The 10794-nt window shown below is 41.1% G+C and overlaps 1 protein-coding gene across 1 annotated transcript; it reads right to left on the bottom strand.

Moving 5' to 3' along the window:
• Nucleotides 1-2946: 2946 nt before the first annotated feature.
• Nucleotides 2947-8432, bottom strand: LOC109116528 (uncharacterized mitochondrial protein AtMg00860-like). The gene is made up of 3 exons (XM_019202122.1): nt 8288-8432; nt 8122-8229; nt 2947-3383 (listed from the first exon to the last, which is right to left on the bottom strand). Exons 1-3 carry the CDS (start codon nt 8430-8432, stop codon nt 2947-2949), a joined length of 690 nt encoding a protein of 229 aa, XP_019057667.1.
• Between the last annotated feature and the right edge of the window lie 2362 nt (nt 8433-10794).

Here is a 10794-nt window from a genome sequence, read left to right as displayed (position 1 = left end):
ATAAAAAATAATAATAGGAAAATACCTTAAAATGCGGAAAGTTTTCGCCTAATCGGAGGAGGATGATGATGAAGAGTGAAGACGACGACGATGAAGAGGTTCGTTAACGTCATCTGCGGTGACATCCAATTCCGTGATTGTCACGCCACGTGTCGTCCATTTCCCGCCTCCGGCCCTCGAGCGCTATCTTCCTCGAAATGAGCAACGCAAACAAAAGGGGAAGGAAAAAGTTTGTGGATTTTCATCAACCCATCTGATTTTCTTCCCCGGTGAAAAATTGAAATGGGTTTTTTTTTCTTCTGGGAATGAGCCAATGGGTGAATGTAAAAATTGTCGTTTTCTTTTGTTCTGTGGTTTGAAGCATCATTGGAGGATTATTGATGAACTTTTTTTCTTATTACATGAATAGGATTGCGTTGGAATCAGAGCTCTACTCATTTGTAGTCGAGATTCATTTGGCAAATGAGTAATCTGACATTGGTTTTTTCTCTACGTGTGTGTATGAACATGAGATTCGCTTGCTTCTGCTTCTAATTAGTTTCTTTAACAGAGTTTTCTAAAGAAAAGAAAAACACATATTTTCCCCTTTGTGATTCAAACCGTTCTTTAAATTCGACAAGATATCGGAATTTGAAGTACCACTGTTCCGATGAGGTACGTCCGTCATATCCTGGGAAGATATATTCTATTAACCGTGCGTGGAATAATTTTCTTAAGGAGATACGGTTCGCCATGGATTCGGATTTGGTTTTCCGATTTTTTAAAAAATCATATAGATTTAATGATATTGGTTTGATCATAACTTTCTGTACTGTTATCGGAATTGCATGTTCTTGATATCTTTTCGTAGATATTGAAATTATCTTTCTAATGGTGTGTAGCATGCATGATTTGGTTGTATGTTCTAAAAGTTATTAAACTCGAAAATCTTAGTATGAAATTGAAGGTTAACCATGCATGAATATGAGACATAAAATAACACACCCAACAATCACTTTGGTTGGCTTTTGATTTTTGTAAGAGATTCTGAAATTGCGGCCATATCTGTGCCTATGGTTGTGTCTCCGTGATTGTCATATGATCTTTTTTTGGTTGGATGTTGTTGGATATTGGTTGTGATCTCAAGGAGCTGCAGAAGGAGAAGCATAATAGAACAGAGCAAGCTTCTTAATAATGCAGTGGGATTTGGTTTGCTGAAATTCAGAAAGAGATTTGCCGGTTTGACAATTAATCGAGATGAATAACCGAGCCAGAACGAGGCGCAGTCCCTAAAAGAAAGGTAGCTAATTTGTTGGAGCTTAGAAGGAGCTTAGAATCGAGCTTAAATGGCAGAGTCGTCATCTTCTTCCTCAGTTCATTCTTTTCGATTTCTCTTGTATTCGTTCATGTAAAACTCTCTCTCAAAGTTTAGTGGATTCTGGCTTAGGATGGAAGAACCCCCTGGTTCGAGACGTAGGATTACTCACAGCGGGTAATCTGAACTCGTTAACTCTCGTGTTCTTCTTGGTTTTGTTTTCGCAAGATTCGTGAGCGAATTCGGTAGTTTTAGGTTCGTGGTTCGGCAAGATCTGATCGGAATTGACTTTCCAACATCAATTGGTATCAAAGCCCGTTTGAGGCTTATGGAGGTTTCAATAATCAATCAAAGAACAAAAGGTAACAAGAACCAAGCAAGCATATGGAAGAATAGGATCGGGCTTGAATCTCTTAGGATTAACAATGATGGCGTGCAAGCTCGAGGTGGGAAAATATGACGGAAAAGGTGACTTTTCTCTGTGGAAAGATAAGATACACGCAAGTTTAAATCCTACGTCTTTCAGATGTGTTAAGTCCATATTATGATCCGAAGGAACCAAAACTAGCAAACAAGAATTCTGGATCTAACAAAGAAGAAGATGTCAAGGTAGAGGTAGAGAAAGAATAGTCTTCGCAAGAAACTAAGAAGGGTCAAGGTATGTCTCAGGAAACGAGGTACAAAAGGAACAAAAGGGTTATGAACTTAATCCTTCTATGCCTATCAGATTCGATCACGCGGAAAATTAGAAATGAATAGACTGCAGCACGGATTTGGAAAGCTTTGGAGGATGAATTTGTTAAAATGATTGAAGATTACAACATTGATACCCTAAAGTTGCCTTATCCTATGACGTCTTGATCAGATTCTCATAGATTTGGATGGATAAACTTCAAGGTGTTAATGGGTGATTGACCGTTGGAGGCCACTAAACACCAACGGCTCTTTCTCCCTTTCTTTTTAATTTTGACAGATTTATTTTTTCCTTGTAAATATATTGTTTCCTTATTTCTCTTAGGATAAGTCTTTCTATTTATTTGTACAACTTATCATCATGAAAATACACGAAGCTATTCATATTATTTTCATACTCTTCTTCTCTCGGTATATACTAAACTGAGAAGAACAATCCGAAAATATTCTATACGTTTCTATCTCTAAACTATCAAAATTTCTCTATAAATCTTTACCAAACAAAATGCATCTCAAGCAAAGGCTCATTGATTTCAAGATGGATCCCGCAAAATCTATAGAAGACAATGTAGGATCAGATCTTAATACTCCTCAATTCTCTTCTAGACCAATATGATCAACTGAAGGATACGTTAAAATACAGTCGAAAGGAGACAATAACCTTTGATGAAATTATAAGTGCAACCTATTCTAAAGAATTAGAGTTGGCAGCAAAAGGAAATAAAGCAACAAACGAAGGATTACTGGCTAGAGGAAGACCAACTCAAAGAAGCAACTCCAAAGGTCAGGGTAGGAAGAAATCAAGATCAAAGTAAAAAACAAAATTAGAAACGAGGTTTTGGTTGTGGGCAAAGAAGGGAACTTCAAAAGGGATTGCAAATCCCGGAAGAAGCACTCCTGTTTCTTCAACTGCCTCGATGCGTAAGCTATTACGTGTCCCTTCTGCATCAACACACAACCTATCCATGCTTAGATGCATCGGTATATACCTCGTATAGCATTTCCGGCCATGGTAATGCCAAGATCGGTGCAGATGTCAATCTCCGCTTCAATTGTCTGAAGCTCTCCTCACATTTTGTCATCCACTCGAACCTGACGTTCTTCCCAGTCAGCTTTGTCAGAGATCGAGTTATCTTGGCGAATCCCTCCATGAATCGCCGATAGTAGCCTGCAAGTCCCAGAAAACTCCTGACCTCGGTTGCAAAAGTCGGAGGTTGCCACTCCATGACGGCTTCAATCTTGGCTAGATCCACCTGAATACCCTGGACCGATACCACGTGTCCCAGAAATCCAATCTCCTGTAGACAAAAGCTGCATTTGCTGAACGTCACGTACAGCCGATTCTCTCTTAGCCTCCATAATATTTTCCGCAGATGCTCCTCATGTGTCTGCGGATCTGGCGAATAGATGAGAAGGTCATCGATGAAGATAATGACAAACTATCCAAGTAATCCATGAATACGCGGTTTATGAGCTGCATGAAAACCGCGGGTGCGTTCTGATCCCAAAAGGCATAAACCCAAACTCAAAGTGTCCATATCGGGTGTGGAACGCCGTCTTCTTCATGTCATCCTCCTTGACACATATCTGATGATATCCTCATCGTAGATCAATCTTCGAAAACAACTAGGCCCCCTGTAGCTAGTCCAGTAACTCATCAATCTTTGGTAACGGGTACCGATTCTTGATAGTTACTTGGTTGAACCCTTGTTAATCGATGCATAATTTCATACTCCCGTCCTTCTTATTCACGAAGAGTGCTGGTGCTCCCCATAGTAAAACAATGGGACGTATAAACCTTTTTCATTTATTCGTTCAGCTACTCTTTCAATTCGGGCATCTCAACCGGTGTCATCCGATACAGAGTTTTTGTGATTGGCTTTGTATCTGGTAGTATGCCAGTAGTGAAATCCATTCCTCGACTTCGCGGTAATCCCAACAAATCATCAGGGAAAAGCATCGGGAAATTTCCGACTATGGAGTCTTTTCCCAGTTGTCTAACGTTTTCGGCGCTGGTGAAGGGGTTCATACATGGGAAGTGTTGCTTCCCTTGCAAGGCGAACACGTCATATCATTCTTGCTATGACACGCGAATGTAGCATAGCATCCGACGACTTGAAGTAGCATCAACATGTATGGACCTTAACAAAAGAGGACTTTTTTCGGACATGGTTTGAAAACATTTTTCGTAGAAAACCATTAGGTAATGAGCACAATTCCTTCCCGTGGAAAGAACGTGGCTCTGATACTAAAAGTTGTGACAACCCGTATACAGTGTACAGACTATGCCACATGAACAAATACCGATAATAATAATAATGCGGAAGCGAAAATACGAAATCCAAAAATATTTTTCAATAGGGTAAGCAGCAGAAATACATCACGCGATCAATGTCACAAAATAACACATGTCCGAATAATAAATAGCACAACCGTATAAAAGGCGGGAATATAAGTCTTGTAGTCCAAAATACAAAACCCGTACATGATGTGACACCCGTAACCCGTATACAATATACAGGTTGTGCCACATGGACGAGTATGATAATAAAAAAATAAAACGCGGAAGCGAAAATACGAAATCCCAAAATCATTTTTTTAAACAAATAGAGTAAGCAGTGGAAGTACTACACGTGATCAGTATCGCAAAACAACACATATCTGAATAGTAATAATACAACCGTACAAAAGGCGGGAATACTAGTCCCGTAGTCCAAAATACAAATCCCATACATGATAATGTCTCTCTCAGGTCATCGTCGTCGGATGCTTTAGACGTACTCCTCGTGATCTGAAAAAGATAAAACTACGAGGGTTAAGCACAACTGTTTAGTGAGTAGTCTGGGTTGAACTCGGTAATCTCGTTCTCAGCAAGAACGTTGTTATACGATGATTCACAATCATCATGAAAACAATAAATAACATGCATCGTCACATCACATCCATCACAATCATATCAATCACAATCACACCCATATGGAGTCCACCATGGGGTTTAGCCATAGACCCTAGTCAAGTCAGCATGACTAGGAGCGCCTCACATGCCTGTCACTCGCGTGACGTTGGCCATCGCATCGCATGCGACTACGCGCATCTTATGCGCTTGTCATATCATGTGACTACCGATGTCAAGTCTATAACATAATGGAAATACAATCACACCCGTACGGAGTTCACCATAGGGTTTAGCCATGATCTAGTCAAGTCAACATGACTAGGGGTGCCTCGCACGCCCATCACCTCACGTGATGTTGGCCATTCGCATACGACTAATACATACACAATCACACTTGACTTGCGGCGCACGAGCAAGCTATAAACATGGCACACATCGGGGATACATACATCCCTGTTATAGTCACGTGTATCACGGTATTCGGTCCCGACCGATATACCGTTTAACACTATGCAAAACTACCCAAGATACTCACGCTACAAATCACTCTCGTCGTTGGGTCGCTGATGGCTCGGATTTTATCTGGATTTTATACCGAGTATGCCTTTGGTTTCTAAACGTTTTTCACACATACTAGGCATATTAGAGACATCTTTAGGTCTCTGGGACTAGGTTTTGACCAGTGCAGGAACTCGAGGGTTTTCGGGACGAAACGGAGAAGACATAAGCATAATTCCCCAGATTTTAGGTCTGGAACGGACGGACCCATATGCTGGAACGGACGGACTAGGTGCACAGACCCGACAGACCACAAGACAGCCCTCCGAAGCAGGATGCCAGAACGGACGGACCGTAATACAACGCATAACGGACGGTCCACAGTTGCAGAACGGACGGTCCGAAGATACAGGAATGGATGGTCTGTGAAGAAGCTGGAACGGACGGTCTGACAAACCGAACCAACCTAGAACGGACGGACCACTTGACAGACTCCGCCAAAGCTACGCCGTTTCGCCATTCTCTTGGGGTTTTTGAGGGGAAATGAGTGAGGGGAACCCTAAGTTCGATTGGGGGCCGAAAATAGAGACCTTGGGAGAGAAAAGGAGAGCTCTTGGAGGAGAAAGAAGAAGGAGAATTTATTGAAGATTTAAGACCTCTTGAGCATCTCTCTACTCTCTCTCTATGATTTCTGCACTTTGTCTTAGTTTTGCTTTCCTTTTGAACATGGTTTGTGAGTAGTTAGATAGTTATGGACTGAGGATGAATCTATGTTTATGCTTTGATTAGACTTTCATTTTATTCAATGGGTGATTTCTATGCTTATTTTCCATATCCTTCTTTGATTGAATCTCTTTGGAGACTTAGGATTCATGAGTAGATGGATTGCCATTGAATGAGAGTGAATGCTTTGGATAGATGAATGGATTTTAATGCTCTCTTGGGATGAAAATTCTTTGAGTTGATTTTAGAGTCTTGGTTTCCATGGAGACATGACACCTTGACTCCTTGATGCATTCATTCAAATGGATTGCGATTGAAAGCGAAGAAATTCGGTTCAATCCAACCTAGAATTTTGACATGAGAGTTTAATGCACTTAGGATTTCATCCCAAGCTACGAAAGTAGATGGAATGGTCTCTAGGGTAGTGGGCATTTAGTTCGAGAGAGCAAATCTCGATCTTTATCTTGGAATCCCCAATTTCAAAGAAAGCATGGAATAGATTCTCAACATTCTCCTTTTGCATACTATTTGTCTTTGATTTTATTTCATCTTGTTTTGTTTCTTCCAATTTCCAAAACCACAAAAATAATTCTCCAATTTTATTCTCACCATTTTCCTAGTTTTAATCGATTCCTAGCTTAACCGCTTAAATCCTTGTGTTCGACCCCGGTACTACGACATCCGTATACTTGCGGATTAGTTGTGTTTTGGGTTACAAATTTAAGATTCGTCACGCAAGTGATCAGTCGCACATCTCATGCCGCGTAACCAATCAAAATTTCACCGAAAAGTGGTCTCTATTCCATGGACCGGTTGGTCCAGACGTCAATTTAGGGTTTCTGTAATCGCGAGTCCAGACCGGTTGGTCCAGTGTCTGGATCAGTTGATACACGCACGGAGCCAAGGAAGTCTCGCTCGTTTCTTTCGGTGAAATGCGGTTTGTACGTGCGTGTCTTATGTTGCTTTTGGACAACGAATACAACAAGCTCGAAACAAGGGGACACTTGGAGACTCACTAAGGTATTCCTATGGTTAGATTTCAAGAGGATATCCAGGCCAAAGGGCATTCAGAATCCTTAGAAATCAACCCACAAGTCAGACTAAATCAGAGCACTCGAGGGCACTCGGTTTAGGTGATAGATGGAAGGAAAGTTCCAGGCCAAAGAGCACTTGGATGATTCCCAATTTTTGATGGAAGATAGAGGTATGAAAGAGGATTCAAAAGAGCTAAACCAACCTTGAATCCACCATGGTTTGACCTTGCACAAGGGTGACACACACATGTGCAGAAGACGATATTCTCGGACACACCAAGAAGAAGAAGCAAATATGCAACTCGATTTTTATCTATTCAAAGTCTCATCATTCTTGACATACAAAGGCCTTTAAATAGGCTAGAAAGACATAAGAAAACAAAGAGAATTCGTGCATAAGGAGGAGCTAACAAAACACTAAAGAATGGTAGTGGAAACAATACACCATAAAGTAATGAACAAGTGGAGAGTTGGTGGAAGTGGAAGGCCAACGTCTTTCAATGGCTAGGAGGCTTAAAGAAGGTCTTCATGAGGTTGAAATAATGTAGAAAGCTTCCCAAATTCGTGCTTGATAAAGGTTGGCCGAATTTTGGTACAAAGGTGGCACCATATCCTCTCCAATGGTTTGCTATCTTCTTGGACTTGTGTAGAATATTTTTGGGTTCTTTGGGTTTGGATCTTCAGCCCATTTATTGAGAATACAATCTTAAAATATCTCCTTAGTATCCCACATGTTAGCACACGAAGTCTTTGGTGTTGGACAACATAAACTCCATAACAATGTGACGTTTTAGCGCTTGTTGTCGTTATCGCATCCGTTGCATTGTTTTGACCATTTTCGGATGTTTTGATCAGCCACTCTTCGACATATGCATTGATATTTGAATGTAGACTTCGATTTCTTTGTCTTATAAGTGAAGATGAAGGAATGGTTGGCATGGTATGCTCGATGCCAACTTCTTCTCCTCCAATAGCGTTCATACCATCGTCCTTCTTCTCGTTCGCATTTTGTTTGTCATTGTCCATGTCTTGATTGATGACCTCATCATTGCTCCTCCCTTTCAAAGGTTTTGCCCTCAAAACTTTCTTACCTACATCAAAACGGATCCAAGTCAACATCATTAAACTCAAATGAAATGTGATACTTACCTTGGTGTGTGAGGATGTGATCGGCGTCGTCTTTATGCTCATTTTGTATGCGACATGCTTGCTCTCGTGATTCTCCTTGATCGAATGGTTCATCCTTCTTGATTTTCTTTGGAGTTAAAGTGGTTGTATTCCTTGAATCCTTCATGGTTTGATGGTAACGATGATCTTCTCCATGTGGTCTTTGAACTTGAATGTTTCTTGAAGATGTCCATACTTTTTTTGTGTCAATTTCCTCTTCCCTAGAGTGTAACACCTACAAACCATGGACAAATTCTAGAGGAACAAACACATGAGTGTAGCAAGTGCATCCTTTACAATCCTCGTGAATGTATTCATTTTGAAAAATCCCCATGTGGTTCTCACTTTGTGCTATATACTTGTTGAAACAAGAATCGTAAACAAGAATAAAAATGGGAACGGGTTTACCAATTGTTGTTCCTAGTTTATTGCATATCAAACACATATGAGTCTTTGGGATTTCGGGTGGCCATTTAAGCTTCTTGCTTGTAATCTTGAGTCTCACGGTTGTAGTCACACATGTAACCTTTATTTTTTGTTCCTTTTCGACATTAAGCTTGGTCATCACCCTCGGTGTCGCAATTGTATCCATGTCTTTCGTTTCAACTTTCGTTTCCAATATTATTTCCGCAGGTTTTATGTGAGGCTTATCGAGACGTAAAACCTGCATTATCATAGAAAATCCTAGGACAACAAACACGGCAATGCAACCTAGTCTTGCATTGCATTTGTTATATATAGGTCTAGATCATATAGAAGCATATGAATTTCATAAACCGTTTTGAGTTGAGATTGATCGATGATGAGATGATAGTGATAGCTGCTTAGAAATTGCTTAGCGATTTGGACTTAGACCTCTAGGTATTCGAGTAGATTGTCGATGATAGGTGAATAGCGAACCTTCTCTTTGATGCTTGCGATTCTAAGTTGTGGGGTATATTGTTGTCTTTAGGTATTCCAAAGAGTAGGACCGACCAAACCCAGGTTAAATATCTCCCTAAAAATTGTTCCCGAAGCTTCTTCCATAGGATAGATAGTCTCTTGGAAATAATATTGTAGGAATAAGCGAAGAAAGTGTCTACATCCCAACACTCCGCTGTCACTATATCGTTAATGAAAATCATTCGATGACATGAGTGCGTCGAAATTCGACGGTTCGGGTCTAAGTTGTGGGACAAGTGTCACGATTATTAGAGAAAAGCAAAAGCGGAGACACTTGTCAACTTCAACGTCCTAGGAACTCGGGATACTACTTCTCTAAGCATTTTCTTGAAAGGAAGAAGAAAAGAAACAAAAGAGAAAGAAACGAAAAAGAAAAAAAAAAGTGTGAATAAAATAAATGAAGAGACAACATATCTTAGAAAAAAAACGGTAAATAGGTTTAGGAGAGTGCTTGGAAGTAGGAATTACTCTTATGGTAGACTTGGGACGACATAGACACCCCATACTTAGGAAAGTTTAGCTGACAAGAGAGAATAACTAGAGTAGCCTAGATCTCGAAATTTATCAAAGATCTATCTCTTACTCACCACCCCTCACAGGCTTTGTGTTTCATTGATTTTATTTGCTCGAGGACGAGCAAAGATTTAAGTCTGGGGGGATTTGATGGCTCGGATTTTAACTAGATTTTATACGAGTATGCCTTTGGTTTCCAAACGGTTTCCACACACTCTTAAGCATTTTTAGAGCCATTCTAGGGTCTTGGGACTATTTCTTGACTTTGGTAGGACCTCGAGGGCACAACACAGAAATTCGGCGAGAAACGGAGAAACAGGCACATCGAAATTTACTCTGACGGACCAATCGTGCATAGTTCATTCAGTTTAGAAGAGGAGAGAAGACGAGAAGAAAAGTGAAGAATTCGTCTGGTCTGGAGCTGACCCCGTCTGGTCTGCCGGACCAGGCGAATTGTCCACGAGTCTGCCAAACCATCCCGAGCAAGAGGATCTGACCAACGCCCATCCCGGTCCGGAGCAGACCGCCACAGGTCTGCCGTACCAGAATTGCTCCGCACAAAGCCTGGTCTACCAGCACGCCTGCCCAGCCAGCCGGGGGAAATTTCTGAAGCTCTGGTCTGGAGCTAACCAGTTCTAGTTCGCCGGACCAGGAGCATTTTGCGCTGCGCTCCTTCCCCTTATTTACGTCCGGTCCGCCGGACCAAACCTTGGTCCGACTGACCACGTGACCTGGAAATTGATTAAGTCTGAATTTTCTCGGACTTTTGAGAGGAGTTCGATTATTACATAGCAAGGGCGGCGATTTCCTATCCTTCAGAAGACCTAGGGTCGAAATCTTGAAGGAGAAACAAGGAGTTTGCTTTGGTTTGAAGATTGAAGATCCTATTGAGCATCTCTTTCCCTTTTTCTCTCTATGTTTCCTCTAGCTATTTTGGTGTTCTTGAACATGAGCAGTGAGTAGTTTTCTTGTTGTAGGATGAGGGATTAGCCCTCATGCAAGGATGTTTGTATTCACTTTGGACCCAAGATTGT

Source organism: Tarenaya hassleriana, unplaced genomic scaffold (assembly GCF_000463585.1).
Source record: "Tarenaya hassleriana unplaced genomic scaffold, ASM46358v1 Cleome161, whole genome shotgun sequence".
In the NCBI taxonomy this organism is placed as follows: Eukaryota; Viridiplantae; Streptophyta; class Magnoliopsida; order Brassicales; family Cleomaceae; genus Tarenaya; species Tarenaya hassleriana.
The sequence above is the reverse complement of the archived record's forward strand: the minus strand, read 5'-3'. Positions and strand labels throughout refer to the sequence as shown.

Excerpts from the sequence above, each read along its gene's own strand:
- LOC109116528 (XM_019202122.1), bottom strand. The coding sequence starts at position 8,432 with ATGAAGGATTCAAGGAATACAACCACTTTAACTCCAAAGAAAATCAAG. Across the intron at positions 8,230-8,287 it reads TCACATCCTCACACACCAAG|GTAAGAAAGTTTTGAGGGCA; the intron begins GTAAGTATCACA and ends GTTTTGATGTAG. Across the intron at positions 3,384-8,121 it reads GAACGAGAAGAAGGACGATG|ATCCGCAGACACATGAGGAG; the intron begins GTATGAACGCTA and ends TCTATTCGCCAG.